Consider the following 17,225-nt stretch of genomic DNA (forward strand, 5'->3'; position numbering starts at 1 on the left):
TTTTTGTGCCCTTGGCGTGTGATCCTGGTCCGCATAAATCGCGATAAACGAGGGTTTACTGTAATTTAGATGATACGAAGCTGGAGGTATCTCAGAGTGAAACGGGGGTGGCTGCACAAAAGCCAAATGCTGCCTCCTCGTGGGAGGGAAAAAAACATTGCTAGAAGTCGAACCAGCACTTTGTCGGGAACCAAGCATGAAAAAAAAAAAAACGGAACAAATTGGGGGATGGTGCTTCACAACATGCTTTTCAATTCTCGAATAAATTCAGGAATTGCAGCGATTGAGATCTGAAAGCAAAGTTTCAAAATAAAACGATGGGGACAACGTGACATTTGATGGTTCCATTTTATTGAACAGCCGTTTGTCAATCAGATGTTTCTGCGGAAAGAAAGGACATTTTTTTAAGAACACGTCAAAGTCGGTCTTGATGACAAAAGTCTTCTTACTTGGCAACAACGCTGTCATTCTTTGCCAGCCTGAGGATGGAATCGTCGGACTCGCCCTGGTGGGGTTAAGGCGCAGAGTCAACATTTGAAGGCCTTTGAAAGATGGCGAAGGCCCATGCAAAGCTCACTCACCATCCGACGGATGGCGCCGCAGATGGCGTAGGTCTTGAACTGACCGTTGAAGCGACCTGTCACCTTGTCCACCTGCGGCCAACATCCACCAACCAAGGACAAACAACTTTAGTTCGGACAACGGGTGGGCAAACTACCGTAGTTGCGAACTGTTGGGCCTCAAGTTTGGTAACGACATTGAGCTTCAATTACCAACGCCAACTACAACGTTTACATTCACGGCATCCAAACAAAGAGCAATGGGGGCGATGTCGGAAGATTGCTGCCAATCTATTAGCTATCTATTGGCTAGCTAGCTAGTTAGTGCTGGCTATCTAGGTATCTATTGGTTATCTTTCCGGCTGGCTAGCTAGTTATTAGCAATCTATTAGCTGAGTGGCTGTCTATCTATTGGCTATGTGGCTGGCTGTCTGTTAGCTATCTATCCGGCTAGCTAGATATGTATTAGCTATCTATTAGCTGGGTCTCTATTAGCAATTTATTAGCTGGCTAGCTGGAAATCTATTAGCTGGCTAGCTAGCTGGCTATATATTAGCTGACTATTAGCTAGCTAGCTTTCTATCCTTTTGAGTTACTTCCGAGTTGAATGTTGAACGCTAGCGCGTGTGGCTGCCGCTGCTCCCCCAAAGAAAAACATCCTGTGACTGTAAAGTCACCTTGAGAGTTTTGAAAGGCGCTTAGAAATCAAATGTATATTATTGTTATTATTATACAGTAAAGATCTTAGATGGTGAACAGATGTCTGAAGAATGGAGACGAAGTGTACTTGTGCCCATTTTTAAGAACAAAGGAGATGTGCAGAGTTGTACTAACTACAAAGAAATAAAGTTGATGAGCCATACAATGAAACTTTGGGAAAGAGTAGTTGAAGCTAGACTAAGAGCAGAAATGAACATTTGGGAGCAGCAGTATGGCTTCATGCCAAAAAAAAAAAAAGAGTACGACAGATGCAGTGTTTGCTTTAAGAATGCTGATAGAGAAGTACAGAGAAGGTCAGAAGGAATTGCATTGTGTCTTTGTAGATCTGCAGAAAGCGTATGACAGGGTGCCCAGAGAAGAGCTGTGGCATTGCATGAGGAAGTCTGGAGTGACAGAAAAGTATGTCAGAGCGGTGCAAGACATGTATCATGATTGTAAGACAGTTGTGAGGTGTGCTGTCGGTGTGACTGAGGAATTCAAGGTGGAGGTGGGACTCCACCAGAGGTCAGCTCTGAGCTCCTTATTTGCTATGGGGATGGACAGGCTGACAGACGATGTTAGACAAGAATCTCCTTGGACCATGATGTTTGCAGATGACATTGTGATCTGTAGCGAAAACGGGGAGCAGGTGGCGGAGAAACTAGAGATGTGAAGATATGCCCTGGACAGCAGAGGAATGAAGATCAGTCGCAGCAAGACGGAATAAATGTGTGTGAATGAGAGGGATCCAAGTGCAAGAGTGATGTTACAGGGGAAAGAGATAAAGAAGGTGGAGGATTTTAAGTACTTGGGGTCAACTGTCCAGAGCAATGGAGAGTGTGGAAAAGAGGTGAAGAAGCGTGTCCAGGCAGGCTGGAGCGGCTGGAGAAAAATGTCAGGTGTGATGTGTCATAGAAGGGTTTCAGCTAGGATGAAAGGAAAAGTGTATAAAACAGTGGTGAGACGAGCCATGATATTTGGACTGGAGACAGTGCCACTGAAGAAAAGACAGGAAGCAGAGCTGGAGGTAGCAGAGCTGAAGATGTTGAGGTTTTCTTTGGGAGTGACCAGGTTGGGTAGGATCAGGAATGAGTACATTAGAGGGACAACTAATTTGAATCGTATACATATATATCCGAGAATATCGATATAACGAGACTTTACTGTATTTATATATATATATATATTGCATGTAATTTTCTCCGTGCGTGCATAGAAATAGTATCGATATAACCGGGACTATCGATATATCCGATATCGATATAACGAGACTTTACTGTATATATATATATATATACATATATATATATATATATATATATATATATAGTAAAGTCTCGTTATATCGATATTCTCGGGAGTCGGAAAAAAGATCGATATAACCGGACTATCGATATATCCGATCCTGCGGCATCTAAATTTTCTCCTTGCATTCATAGATCTGTACCACTGAGAGCTTACACAGGCGTAAATCAAGTGAAGAAGAACCAATACCTCAGCTATGTTGATTTGGACAGAAGCGTGGTCTTTTGCTCCGATGATTCTGTTGCTGGCAGAGCTTCAACAAACAAACAGAAGAAATCAGGTTGAGAAATATCATTTCTTATCGTTGGTGATGTTACGTTCGAGTCAAATTGAGCCAATGAAAACCTTTTTAGAGTTACGCTGGCCTATGAATGGATGAGACATGAATGGATGACAGGGCGTTTGTATTCTAACAAACACGGTGGGATGCAGGATACAAGAAAGGAGTTGACTTCAACAAGCATCGTGGAATTTCACAATTTTGATTTGCATTCATAGATAGAATCTAAAAATAATAATACATTTGATTTCTAAGCAGCTTTCAAAACTCTCAAGGTCACTTTACAGTCACAGGATCAGTTTTTCTGAGGGTGAGCAGCGGCAGCCACATTCTTTAGCGTTCACTCAACCCGGAAGTAATTCAAATAGATAGAAAGCTAGCTAGCTAATAAATAGCTAATAGATAGCCAGATAGCCAACAGCTAGCCAGCCAGCTACAGTTAATAGCTAGCCACTTTGCTAATGATAGCTAATAATAATACATTTGATTTCTAAGCGCCTTTCAAAACTCTCAAGGTCACTACAGTCACAGGATCAGTTTTTCTGTGGGTGAGCAGCAGACACACGCGCTAGCGTTCACTCAACCCGGAAGTCACTCAAATAGAAAGCTAGCTAATAGATAATAGATAGCCAACAGCGAGCCAGCTTACAGTGATCCAGCTAGACAGCTAATATCTAGCCAGGTAGATAATGACAGCTAATAATAATAATAAATTTAATTTCATAAGCGCCTTTCAAAACTCTCAAGTGACTTTCCAGTCACAGGATCGGTTTTACTGTGGGTGAGCAGCGGCTGCCACATGTGCCAGCATTCACTCAACCCGGAAGTAATTCAAATAGACAGAGCTAGCTAGCTAATAGATAGCCAGATAGACAATAGCTAGCCAGCTAACAGCCAGCAAGCCAGATAGCCAACAGGTATTGGTGCGCCCAGGCCTTGACTTTGACACCTGCGATCGACAGTTTCCGCTGCTTGGATGTTTAAGTTCAAACCTGTCAATTTGTACTGTCACAAAATTCGGATTAAGCCAACAAGGCCATTTTAATTTCGAGTAGCTATGGTACATTTAAAAACGAAAAGGAACTGTGGCTCTTATTTAATTGAGTGAAACAGCAAAAATAGGATTGGACGTCACTCGCAAGGAAAACCATTTTTGTGATATTCAAATCATTCTTTTCTCCGTTCCAAATGACTGACCAACATCTCCTGGCGTGACCGGTCAGTCATTTTTATTATCGAGGAGGCAGCGTTCGGGGCTTCCATGTTCTGGGTAGAGGGGTTAATGCCAAAAATAGTGTTCCAAAAACACGGAATAACTATTCAATATCTTACGTCTGTGTAAACTCTCAGTCGTACAGGAGTGGTCCATCGATGAGAAGGTTTCTTCAGTCGTCATCTGTACAAAAGTGAAGGTTTCGGACGTTTCGCCTCCTATCCAAGAGGCTTCGCTGACGAAGCCTCTTGGATAGGAGGCGAAACGTCCGAAACCTTCACTTTTGTACAGATGACGACTGAAGAAACCTTCTCATCGATATTCAATATCTTCTTTTTCTTTCGGCTTTTCCCTTGAAGGGGTCGCCACAGCAAATCAGTGTCCTCCATCTTTAGAGGTTTGATCTGCATGTTTGTTTTGGCCAAGCCTTTACGCCGGATGCCCTTCCTGACGCAACCCTCTGTATTTATTCGGGCTTGGGACCGGCACAAGAAGACTTATGTCCCTTTGTGGCTACAAAACAAGCAACTTGCTCAGTAAAAAGCTCCCAAACACAAAATGGTCATCGGCACAGCAACATTACAAAAAGAAAAAACTATACTCACCATTTGATGACAATGCGTTGTATATTAGTGTAATATTTTTTATTTAATATGTTTTATTACTTTACATTCTGGTACAGGATGTTAGTCTACATATACATACACTACATGAATTTAAGCTAAAGTATGTGACATAGCAGTATCTTTTTCACATTTTGTTTTTATCTCCCTCTTCCAGCTCTCAATCTGAAGCCTGGACGCCGCAGGCCCCAAATTCAATATGTGTTTGGCCAAAAGGGCGCAAAGCCCCCCAAAAGTCGATGTATACGTGGTTGCTGAACCGCGACCACGGAGGTGTCGAGAGTATAGTGATACCTTGGCTTACGAACGTCAGAGGTAACGAATCTTTTGCCTTATGAACGTTAAATTCGTGAGAATGTAATCTTGGTATACCAACTACTTTTCGGGAAACGCATGGAGCGGCTGGCGGACTAGTTTTCGGCAGAAGAACACCAAACCACACAGTGGAACAGCGCCACGGTGGCTGGCGGACTAGTCTTCCACACCCACTTTTTTTCAGTGCACTCAGTGCAGACGTGGTATGTTATGGAGTGGAGTACTGTTGCTTTTTTTGGGACCGGAAAAGACTAGTGTGAAGCCGAAGAGGACATAAAAGAAAATGACGTCGAGCAGAAGGAGATCATCGAGAAACACCAACGAGGTGTGCGTTTGTGTGACTAAGCGTCCCAGTACCATTACGCTAAGTCGACCATTGCTACATGCGGCTAAGGGTGTTTCTGTGTTGTATAAGCAACAGTCTCAGTCAGGCAATGGAAGAGGTTGAAAAACTTCTGTTAACTTGGATGAAAACAAAGCAGCTAGCAGGGGATAGTGTGAATGAAGGTATTATCGCCCAGAAAACACTGCAACTTCACTCCGATATCGTCAAGAGGCAACTACATCAACGACCATCACAAAGGTCAATAAAACGACTTGATTATACAGTAGTTTATTTCTTTCATTACAATACAATAGCACATTTATCATACATAAAATAAGGTATATTTGGTGTCGTTTTCATGTTTATTTAGTACAAATGTGTGTTTTATGGGGACCTGGAAACGGATTATTCTCATTTTTAATGGTTTCCTATGGGAAATTAATGTTTGGAAGACACTTCGCCTTACACACACTTTCTGTGAACCAATTAAGTTCATAAACTGAGGTTGCTGCGGTCAAGCCAGCCTCCACTCGTAAAATTCAAGTTAAGTGAGTCACCACATCGATTAACAACATTGTGTAATACCCCCTTCTGCCGTCAGCGAGCGGCGTAGGCCACCTTCGAACTAAAAGCGTATAAGTACACGCACGGCAGTGGTTTGGATTTTGAAGGAAATAAATACATTTAGTTAGCCATTTTAAACATTGTAGTATCCATCCATCCATTTTCTGTTCCGCTTATTCCTCATCAGGGTTGCGGGGGGTGCTGGAGCCTATCTCAGCTGCCCGAAGACGTTGTAGGATGAACATTAAAATAGTGAGCTAATCAGTATAAATGGTGCTTTGTTTTCAGTGGATGGATGAGGGAGCAGATGTGGAATGTGTGTCGGAGTTGTATTTTTGCAGGCACTAGGGAGTCGAGGGGTCCGCTGATTCTCATCACCCAAAGGAGAGGAAAATTTACCACCTGACCAATGCTGCAGGGAGGTGAAAGGTTACAACATAAACCAACGCTGACTTGGCAAAGGCAACTTGAGACATCTCCGCGACATCCCGCCAGAAAAATGACGACATCAGAGTAGAGGAATCCAATCAACTGCTGATTTCTTTGTTTGAGCCAAATTTGAATATGCATGTAGTACCCGTTAAAAAGGGGCTCCTGTCTCTCCCCTGACTCTCTCACTCCTGACTTTGACACAGAATTCTGCATTAGATCAAATTGTTAGGAATAAACCATCTATGAGTAACTTGCCGGCTTCTTTGGTGATCTCTCTCACAACAAACATGCCAATTATTAGGTTACAACGTTGCGCAATTTAAAAAGATAACCGTAAAATGCTGATATTAGCCTGTAAATTTAACCTAACAATTTAAAGGACAACCGACGTCTCCGGACAAGTTGTGTCCATAATTTGTAAAATGGCTTCAAATGACTTCTACTGAGCGTATTTTACAAAGATTCCACCGCATATAGCTATATTTTACGTTGTAAGACTCGTGCTGAATATTCCGGAAGTCTTGTTTTTGAGTTGGTGACGAGTCCGTACGTGACGTCACTAAAGGACCGCCCCTGACCGAAAAAAAAAGGACACATTGTAGCAGTCCTTCCATCACGTCAATGCTTGTTTGGTCTGATAACCTCGTGTTGCGCCAGAAGAGGGCGTCCAAGCTCCATATAAGGAATTTATCAGCCTGTGGAAACACAATACACTGTCATGTCTACAAGAGGTCGCCATTTTCTGCCTCTTTTCTGGGACGCTACATTGCAGTCCAGATGCCTCAAAATGACACGGGATAAATTCTTTAATCACTTGAAAACATGTATGATTTCCTCTTCAGAACTATTTGAATCATATTCATAACTGGATGTGTAACAAGAAAGCATATTCTCCGAATATAAAGCCATTGTTTTGATTCTCCAGCAATGCAAGACGTCTTGGCGTGACTTCACGAACTGGGGGCGGGACTTTCTGAAAATGCTCAATTCGCAGCTCATTTTTTTGCAGATTGTGGACACTTTAAGTCATGTTTATTGGTGGTTTGCATTTGAATAAAAATATCATACGGCATGTTTTGGGTATTTTAGATGCTATAGAACATTTTTCTGATGGCAGTTAGGAAATCGAAATCGATGGACCACTCCTGTACGACTGAGAGCTTACACAGACGACAGTTAGGAAACAAAAAAGTGACGTCGGTTGTCCTTTGAATAAACAAATGTCAAATAAGCGGTTTATTGGCTGTTGGGTAACGATAACCTTCACCAAGGAAGAATAAGAACTCTCATAACAGTGTCAAGAAGCGTTCTCTTTGTTGAGACGCTTTCATTTTGAAGGTGGCCAATGGCTCTCTCCGGCGACAGGTTGCAGTAATGCACAGTATCGACAATCACAGTGGTGGGTCACTTGACTTTTGCGAGTGGAGGCCGGCTTGACCGCGGTAGTATTTTCAAACGTTACGGGCATCGAAGCCACATAACTAGTGGCCGCGTCGAGTAGTGGGGGTCATCTAAGTTACTTTTAGGACATTTGCTCACCATTTCCGAGGGACGTAGAGGTCCACAAATTCACCAGCGTCGTTCTGCATGTTGATTCGCACGCCGTCGACAAAGCTGTCGGGAACATTTCACGTTAATATTTTCACAACACACAACTCTGATATTTCTCGCACCCAATTCGCAATGCAAAAAAAGTCCTTCGCATTTCAAGATGTGTCGGACAAAAGGCAGTAGTAGATTCTTTAGCAACTGTTAGCACCGCACCAACGTGGCTCGGTCGGAACGAAGCGGCGTGGAAGCGAACATTTTGAACAGCAATTTGGCTTCTTTTACTTCAAACGGACGCACGCAGTAACACTGCGCGCCCAACGAGTACAAACATCCGCAGAATACAATTTTACATCGCCGCAAGTGACAATTTAAGAGGATTTTAAGAAGAACAAGGCAAAAACTGACCGTATGAGACAGAGGGACGATAGGAAAGGAAGGAAGGGGCGGGGCTTTTTTCGTCTTCTTCGAGTTTGTGACGGCGGTTGACATCCTGCTGCGCATTGCCGCCATCTGTCGTTTTCCGTTGCGTTATTGATTAATTTTCGACCTATTTGAACATGTAATAATAAAACTTTCTGTCCACGATTTTGTGCATTTACTCGAAGTACTTTGTTTTTTCCCCACACCTTCCAAAAACATGCCAATCTGGTGAACCAAATCCTCGATTTTTCCACCGCCGTCAAGCCAGCCACCGCTCGCCAAATTGAAGTGAGCCGCCACAACGATTGACAACACTCTGCATTCCGGTAGTCTGCTCGCGACCGGTTTGGGCCACCTTCGACATAAAAGCAAATAAAAAGTACATGCACGTCAGTGGTTTCGATTTAAATCAACAAATGTATATTAAGCTGTTTATTGGCTGTTGGGTAACGGTAAACTGTACCCAAGAAGAATAAGAACGTTCACAACAGTGCCAAGAAGCGTTCTTAGTTGAGACTCTTTCTTATTGAAGGTGGCCAACGCCGCTCCCCGGCGACAGTAATGCACAGTATTCACAATCGCAGTGGTGGATCACTTGACTTCAGATTTGCGAGCAGATGCTGGCTTGACCGGAGTCATGCCATAACAAGTAAGACAGGACAGTACCTGTCCTATAAACGTTCGTTTATACTGTAAACGAACTGAACTGTAGAACTGTAGAAAAAACTTCAATGCCCATGTTACCTTGGGTTTCCGGGAAAGGCGGATCCAGTTTATGATTGGTTAAAAATGCTTTCAAATAACGTGCGCGGTAGCTATTTTTCGATTTCACCCTTTTCGGCAATCTGATGAAAGGCATTGTTGTGCTGCTTGTTTCTGGAATTTGGAATCTCATGTAGTAACAGTAACAGGTATAATCACGAAGGATATCCAGTTGAAGTAAGTTGTTCTTACCTCTGATTCAGAACGTTCGTCAGTTGCGCTCCGTATCGTCGCATTAGTTCGATATCGTCGTCAGTCAAAGCGGCAACCTTAACAAATTTGAATTAAGTTAGTTAACTTTTTTCCTCCAGGTTTCTACGGACGTCATGAAGTGTTTGAGCGCAGAATTTATCAAGAGGACAGCATCATTCAACGAGACGCTGCTGTTGTGTCAAGAATTCGAGGTTAGCATTAGCTTTTATTGTTCTCACAATGGAAAAATTAACTATTCACAGCAGCAAATGTATGAAAGGAAAAGAAGAACTACAAGAACACAATAAAAGAGTTACTATAAAGGCAGCGGCGCATTTTATCGTCAAAACAACCAAAACCACAAATGAGACATAACACAAAAGACACAAGCCATCAATCAATCTTTGGATTTGCCTTTATTAGTCTCGCAGTGGAGAAATTTACATTTCACAGCAGCAAAGGAAAGGAATGAAATTAGAAAAACAAAATACATGAGCCGCTGGAAAGGCAGCCAGTCTCGCGGCGCCGTCTTGAAGTCAAAAGAACAAAAAAAACTAAATAACAAATAATATGACAACACAAAGGCACAGAGAGTCATTCATTCTTAAGCACTTTCTGTACCCTCTTTGTTACATGAAGCAATTCTAGATGAAATAGGAGAGGATCAAAGCGTATTTCCACCAGTGGTTCAGGGACATCATGGTGGAATGTGCATGTCGACTACAAGCTAAATATGAACTTTCCTTGTATGAATCAGTTATAGATGAAGAGAGAGTTGAATAGAGATGAAGGGAGAGGACTAAAGTGTAGCTGTGAAATGTAAATTTCTCCTCTGTGAGACTAATAAAGGCAAATCCAATCCAATCACGAAGCTGTAGCATCCATTGACGAAAAAAGACAAACATCTCCTGTCCCACGTAATCTGCTTCAATTCCAAGATGCGGCTCCCACTTCCACATAACGCATCGGCACTCTGCACTGACGCTCCTTTCTTGTCATCGTCGGCTCCTCAAACCATGCATCCATCCAGCCGCCGAATGTACAACAGCCCAGACTTTTCTGCAGAAACAAAGCGGACTGTGAAAACGCTGCCCGTTACAGGCGCAAAAAAAACGTTGATGTTGTTGAACATGTTGATTTTGTTGAACATGTATGTTGATGAACATGTTGATGTGCCTATTCTTCCTCAAAACGTGACAAAGTCCCTGATTTTTTTGTCTTGTTTTACATTTTGCAGAGCCTAGTTAAAAGTGTACCATCTCGTAGTCGCACACTGTGTGACAAGGTCATCAGAGCATGTAACCATCAGCTTGGACTTGAATCACTGGAATTCAATCACATCAGCCAGTTGGTCAAACTTGTGGAGCTAGCCGTTCATTCCTATGATGTCTATTCTCGAAGCCAAAATAGTCCTTTATACATGGAAAAGATTATTTATCACGTACTTAAGAAACTAAGCTCTCTGCAAGTCCACAATCTCGGCAACCATATTGCTGCATTGCTTTTCAAGAGACTTGCATCAACACATCAGGTTTGTACTGTGGTTTATTATTGTTTCCATGATGTATATCTAATGGATACTACTAACACAATTTTTTTCATGTTGTTGTTAGGATGAAAACTATTATGCTCTTGTGCAGAGCTGCTTTTCTGTTTTGTGGAACGGACTATCTGCAAGCATGGATCACAAGGTTCTCAATGCCAAAGACAAACTACGTTGCCAGTTTCAAGCCATCAACTTCCTCATGTTGTTGGACAAAGAAAATGCTATTCTTTCCAAAGCGCCGGCATACATGGAGAGTGCTGTGTCTGAATTTGCAAAAAGTTGTGATGTAGGGAGTGAAGAGGATGCCTCATTTGTTGCCCATGAAATGCACACTGTTTTCGACAGATGTTGGAGTGATAGTCAAGTCTCCAAGATTGATGGATCTCCTCCATCTATTGTCACCTCAAGCATATACACACTTCTTGAAATGGCACTTGTTATTGTCAAGATGCTGTGTAAAGCTAGACATCATAGTCTGGCCTCCATCTTTCTCAGTGAAATCGGGCTCAAAGTGAAGACCAAGGCTGACTGTCTTGCTACAGCTCTGGAGCTCGGGAAATGGGCTGTAGAAATCCACTCTATGGCAGCACCCCATAATTGTAGTGATAAGCCTTTGAAAGAGTGTGCCAGGGCCTTGAGGTCCCTTCCCTCAGAGTTGGGCGAAAATGAAGCTCATTCTGTCCTTGAAGGATGTGGACTGGTGGTGTGGGTTGTGGAAAATTGCCAGAGGAAGCCATTCAGTGGGCCTGTCCTGCTGGCATGGTTTGCTTTTCTTGAGGAGCACCAAGACCACATGATAAAGATCCTGAAGGTGGGTGTTTTCTAAATATTTACTACTGTACTTTACTGTGAATTAATTGATTTTGGTGTTGAAAGACTTGGCAATCCTGACCTTTAACCCATCGCCTTTAACTGCATCTGTGCACATTCGACAATAACATCTCTGGTCCACGGGTGAAAAGGACGCTTTGATCCATTCTTTTTCATCTTTCATCTAGAACTGCTTCATGCAACAAAGAGGGTACAAAAAGTCCTTAAGATTGAGTAACTGTATGCGTCTTTGTGTTGTCATATTTAGTTTTTTTGTTCTTTTGACTTCACGATGGTGTTGTGAGAGTGGCTCCTGTATTTTTCTACTTCTTTCCTTTCCTCTTCTTTTCCGGAGGTAAAAGAAAATCTTTCTGGTTCCGAGTCTATGTCCACAGTGTCTGACTGTCACATCTCTGACACAATTATAATATTAAATAAGGAATAAAAATAATAATCAAGGAGGAGAATGCTGAGCGGTTGCGCCTTTTCGGCAGCATGAATATGCCAGTACTGTTTTTGAATGGGAGGAATGTCTGTGCCATTCGACTGCCATCGCTGGACACCAAAGGGGCCATTGTGCTTTTTTGCGCCTGTAATGGGCAGTATCTTCACAGCCCGGCTTTGTTCAGTGGAAGGTCGGTGCTGTTGGACAGTATGCGGCTGGATGGATACATGGCTTGAGGAGCCCGCGATAAGAAGGCGTATATGGAACTGTCGCGGGATGGAATTGAAGCTGTTTTATGTGGGACAGGAGATGTGAGACAATCTCTTTTCGTCGATGGATGCTACAGCTGCGTGTTTGCTTTCAACATTTAGCTTGTGGTCGACGTGCACATTCCACCATGATGTCACTGATCCACTGGTGAAGAGACGCTTTGATCCTCTCCTCTTTCATCTGGAACTGCTTAATGTAACAAAGAGGGTACAGAAAGTGCTTAAGAATTAATGACTCTGTTTTGTCTTTGTTTTGTCATGTTATTTGTTATTTTTTTTTTGTTCTTTTGACTTCAAGACGGCGCCGCGAGAGTGGCTGCCTTTCCAGCAGCTCCTGTGTTTTGCTTTTTCTACTTTCATTTCTTTCATAACTTTGCTGCTGTGAAATGTAAATTTCTCCACTGTGAGACTAATAAAGGCAAATCCAATCCAATAAATAGAAACAAGAGAAAAAGCTACACAGAAAAAGCAATTTTAAATAGGTGGGTTTTGAATTGGGATTTGAAGGTGGCAAGAGATTATTAGTCTCGCAGTGGAGAAATTTACATTTCACAGCAGTAAAGTTGTGAAATGAAGATGAAAGAAGTGAAAAACAAAATGCAGGAGCTGCTGGAAAGGCAGCCGCTCTCACGGCGCCATCTACTAGTCAAAAAAACCTAAATAACAAATCATATGACAGCACACAGACAATATGACAACACAAAGACACAGTCATTCATTCTTAAGCACTTTCTATACCCTCTTTGTTACATGAAGCAGTTCTAGATGAAAGAGGAGAGGATCAAAGAGTCCTTTTCACCAGTGGATCAGGGACGTTATAGTGGAATGTGTACGTCTACTACAAGCTAAATGTTGAAAGCAAATGCGAAGCTGTAGCGTCCATTGATGAAAACAGATTGTCTCACATCTCCTGTCCCACGTAAATCCGATTCGATTCCAAGCCGCGACAGTTCCACATATTCATCGGCACTCTGGGCTGACTCTCCTTTATTCTCATCGCCGGCTCCTCATGTCATGCATCCAGTAAGCCGTAGATTGTTCAACCGCACCGACCTTTCGGCTGAACAAAGCGGGGCTGTGAAGATGCTGCCAATGACAGTTGCAAAAAAGCACAATCGCCCCAGAGCTGTCCAGCGATGACAGTCAAATGGTACCGACATTCCTCCCATTCAAAAACAGTAATGGCTCAGTACAGTCTCCTCCTTGATGAATGTCATGGGCAAAAATGCTGGAAAACAATATGTATTTGTTCCACACGACCAACAACAACACAAAGTGACAAAAGAAAACAAAAACAAGACAAAAACAACAAAAAAAGCAAGGCTCATGAGAGCACTTGCTGATGGCTGACCACTCCGGCGCCATCTTAGACTTCTAATGAGAGCACTATTGTTTATTCAGTTATTGCCCCGAGGTACGAGTGATCAGATTTACGAGTATTTACACATTTTGGAGTGCCTTTTTCAACATATGGGTTGTAGATGAGGTGCTAGATGACAACTCCACTCACAACAACCAGCAGTGGGAAGACAACCTTTATGGTGAAATGTTCTTCATTCAAGAAAGCGACTTAAAGCTATCAATCCTCACCGTGATGGTGGCCGTCAAAGGACGCATTAGTTTTCTGTTGTATAAGGCGCAACCAAAAGCCTTGATTTTCTTCAAAAGATGACAATGTGCCATATACGCACGTGCGCCTTGTATGTGAAGTCATATTGAGCCACAACAGCTCTCGCAACTACAGATTGCAACCGCCGACTCCATTTCCCCCTGTGGAAGGGGATGCGAAGAGGCTGCGTAATCTCAGCTTCTGCTGTAGCTCCTTATAATGTGATGCGCCTTATATTTGGAAAACATTTTCCATTCATTGAAGGTGTGCCTTATAGTCCGGTGCACCTTGTATATGGATGGAAAAAGTTTAAAATGGGACCATTCAATGGGCATGCGCCTTATATGCCGTTGTGCTTTATACAGCGGAAATTACGGTAAAAGAAACATCATTTGCACTTTGTGACTTGCGGACTTTGTACCGATCTGTCGTGAAGGAGCTGAGGCAAAAGGCAAAGCTCTCAATTTACCGGTCAATCCACGTCCCAACCCTCATCTATGGTCACGAGTTACAGGTCGTGACCGAAAAAATGACATCCCGGATACAAGCGTCCAAAATCAGCTTTCTCCGTAGGGTGTGCGGGCTCTCTCTTTAGAGATAAGGTCATCTGGGATGGGCTCAGAGTCGCTTCTCCTCCACATAGAGGAGTCAGATGAGGTGGCTCGGGCATCTGATTAGGATGCCTCCTGGACGCCTCCCTTGTGTGGTGTTAAGGGCATGCCCCACTGGCAGAAGACCCCGGGGACGACCCAGGACACGCTGGAGAGACTATGTCTCCCAGCTGGCCAGGGAACGCCTCGGGATCCGCCAGGACGGGCTGGAATAAATGGCTCGGGAGAGGAAAGTCTCGACTTCCCTGCTGAAGCTACTGTCCCCGCAACCCGCATAAGCGGCAGAAGATGGTTGGTTGGACTTTGTGACTGCTGTTGTAAGCGCTATATCAATCAATATGTATTGTATAAAACAACTACATAGCTTCCGCTAGTTTATCGCTAGCATACTGTAATATCTCCTGCTATGATCATGGGTATAAGTGCTGTTCTGGTGTTTGGTGGTTGCAATGTCATCTATCTATACCTTATGTAAAACTCTTGGTTATGATTTCATTACAGATTGGATTGGATTTACCTTTATTTGTCTTGCGGTGGAGAAATGTACGTTTCACAGCAGCATGAAAGGAATGAAATAGTTTGAAGAATTTACATTGACAGAGTTGTAGGTAATAGCAGTTCTTCTACAGCTGTGTATTAATACCAATCAGCAAAGTACATTGCAGCTGTTCTGGGAACCAATGAGAGGAGCTGACTCAGCTCAGCCTCCAGTACGGTATCTGTGTCTTTCGTGTACTGCCGCAAGGTGGCCAAGGCGCACACTCGAATATAGCACGATATCATGATGTTTTTCTTTTGTAAAAACACAAAACAAAAACTTATTGTTTTATTTTATTGGCACGATATTGTTTTATTTTATTGGCACGATTGAGATTACTCGTAAATGACAATTTGACACGTCAGTCGCAGAATGAATTAAATTTATCTTCATCACTGCACTGTATAGCTGTTGTCTTAAGTAGGCTCTTTTAATTTGTTTTCATTTTTAGAGCTCAGTCTTAAATAGTGAGTGCAGCAGACTGCAACAGACCCTTTGCCTCAGGATTTACCTTGGCTTTGGATTTGCCAAGGAGAGCTTGCTTGAGTCACAGGTAAAAAAACATTTTTTTTTCCCCATACATGATATTGAAATAAGATTGGTGTGATGCTGCCAAAGTTCTAGCATAGCAACTCCATGTATTGATGAGAAGGTTTCTTCAGCCGTCATCTGTACAATTTTGAAGGTTTCGGACGTTTCGCCTCCTATCCAAGAGGCTTCGTCAGCGAACTAAAGTCTGACTGGTCGTATCGGCCCTATTTATATATCCCTAATAGGGCCGATAAGACCAGTCACTCCTGTACGACTGAGAGCTTACACAGACGAACTCCATGTATTGTATCTATTCATGTATACCATTTACATACAGTACCTGCCCACTACTCCGGTTTTGCCATAATGAATACAAGATGGACTGACCATTTTGTGTTGGGGAGCTTTTTACTGAGCGAGTTGCTTGTTCTGTTGCCACAAGGGGACATAAGTCTTCTTGTGCCGGTCCCAAGCCCAGATAGATACAGAGGGTTGTGTCAGGAAGGGCATCCGACGTAAAAGCTTGGCCAAAACGAACATGCGAATCAAACCTCTGAAGATGGAGGACACTGATTTGCCGTGGCGACCCCTTGAAGGGAAAAGCCGAAAGGAAAAGAAGTACAAGATGGATTTATAAATGTTTGGTTGATTGTAAATTCTGTTTTGTTTTCTTAAAATAGTAGCTTACATGATATTTTCATGATTGACAAGTTGAGATATGGGCATTTTTTTCACAAGTATATCTTCGACATTGATCAACATTTTTATGGAGTTTTAAGCCTCATTTTAAGTAGCTGTATTGTTAAACATCGTTTGACCCTCTGTCCGACTATATATCTATAAAGAGTAACGAGTCATAATAAAAACAGTGCCTATTGCACTTTTTCTTTGGCATGACACTTTAAATAAATTAATATATGTATGACTGGGGGCCCCTGGATCCCGTCATATTACTAGGCTTTTCTGGTTTCAAAAGTTGGCAGGTATGTAGTTATTGATTGTCTGTCATTGTCTTTGTTAGCTTGAGGACAGCGACACTCTGGCCAGAGTGCTGCTCTACTGCCAAGCCACTGCTGGGCAAATGATGACTGAAATGCGCAAACTGCCAAACGAAAACCTTCTCATCAAAGCAGGTGCTTTGAAGTAGTGTTTGAAAAAAATGTGGGGTAGATTTTGTAAAGCACAATGAATTTAAAAATAATCCACTGTTTTCCTGCTGCTATTCCTTTGTAGTAATTGCGGTGAGCAACCTGGCCTGTGACTTGTACAATCAACGTCTGTATGACCAGGCCTTCACACTTCTTGAGATCCTGTGCCATAATCTAAGCAAGAACTGTCCTGTTTCTCTCTCTGTTGATTGGGTAAGTTTTTATGAATATTAATTCATTCACTGCCAGACTTGTGCAAAAATGTGTCCATTCCAGTGCCAGGGTTTTTTCTCTTTGTCACTCGAATTCCAGGACCCGCAGAATATTGAGTTTTAGGAATACATTAACATTCAATGCAGCGTAAGAAAACCTTAGACCACATACAGTAAAGTCTCGTTATATCGATATCGGATATATCGATAGTCCCGGTTATATCGATACTATTTCTATGCACGCACGGAGAAAATTACATGCAAA

General features: G+C 42.6%; 2 protein-coding genes across 3 annotated transcripts in view; one reads left to right on the top strand and one right to left on the bottom strand.

Moving 5' to 3' along the window:
* Window positions 1-332: 332 nt before the first annotated feature.
* On the bottom strand, window positions 333-8,341 carry rps21 (ribosomal protein S21). Of its 2 annotated transcripts, XM_089005089.1 has the most exons (6): window positions 8,273-8,339; window positions 7,856-7,930; window positions 2,754-2,817; window positions 582-653; window positions 450-505; window positions 333-381 (listed from the first exon to the last, which is right to left on the bottom strand). In XM_089005089.1, exons 2-6 carry the CDS (start codon window positions 7,903-7,905, stop codon window positions 372-374), a joined length of 252 nt encoding a protein of 83 aa, XP_088861215.1. In that variant the 5' UTR covers window positions 7,906-7,930; window positions 8,273-8,339; the 3' UTR covers window positions 333-371. The 2 variants fall into 2 exon arrangements, with proteins under 2 accessions (XP_088861215.1, XP_088861223.1); XM_089005097.1 differs by lacking the exon at window positions 333-381 and having other exon boundaries at window positions 446-505; window positions 8,273-8,341.
* Window positions 8,342-9,091: 750 nt separating this feature from the next.
* espl1 (extra spindle pole bodies like 1, separase) overlaps window positions 9,092-17,225 on the top strand; it is a 39,363-nt gene continuing 31,229 nt past the window's right edge. The window contains exons 1-7 of the mRNA XM_089005066.1: window positions 9,092-9,226; window positions 9,361-9,453; window positions 10,479-10,772; window positions 10,855-11,598; window positions 15,521-15,622; window positions 16,622-16,733; window positions 16,834-16,961. Coding sequence (XP_088861192.1) covers window positions 9,376-9,453; window positions 10,479-10,772; window positions 10,855-11,598; window positions 15,521-15,622; window positions 16,622-16,733; window positions 16,834-16,961 — 1,458 coding nt within the window. The 5' untranslated portion in view covers window positions 9,092-9,226; window positions 9,361-9,375. The remainder of the gene's footprint in view (window positions 9,227-9,360; window positions 9,454-10,478; window positions 10,773-10,854; window positions 11,599-15,520; window positions 15,623-16,621; window positions 16,734-16,833; window positions 16,962-17,225) is intronic.

Source organism: Hippocampus bargibanti, linkage group LG01 (assembly GCF_051943395.1).
Source record: "Hippocampus bargibanti isolate YZ-2025 linkage group LG01, ASM5194339v1, whole genome shotgun sequence".
In the NCBI taxonomy this organism is placed as follows: Eukaryota; Metazoa; Chordata; class Actinopteri; order Syngnathiformes; family Syngnathidae; genus Hippocampus; species Hippocampus bargibanti.

Excerpts from the sequence above, each read along its gene's own strand:
- rps21 (XM_089005089.1), bottom strand. The coding sequence starts at position 7,905 with ATGCAGAACGACGCTGGTGAATTTGTGGACCTCTACGTCCCTCGGAAA. Across the intron at positions 2,818-7,855 it reads CTCTACGTCCCTCGGAAATG|CTCTGCCAGCAACAGAATCA; the intron begins GTGAGCAAATGT and ends TGTTTGTTGAAG. Across the intron at positions 506-581 it reads GCGGCGCCATCCGTCGGATG|GGCGAGTCCGACGATTCCAT; the intron begins GTGAGTGAGCTT and ends TAACCCCACCAG.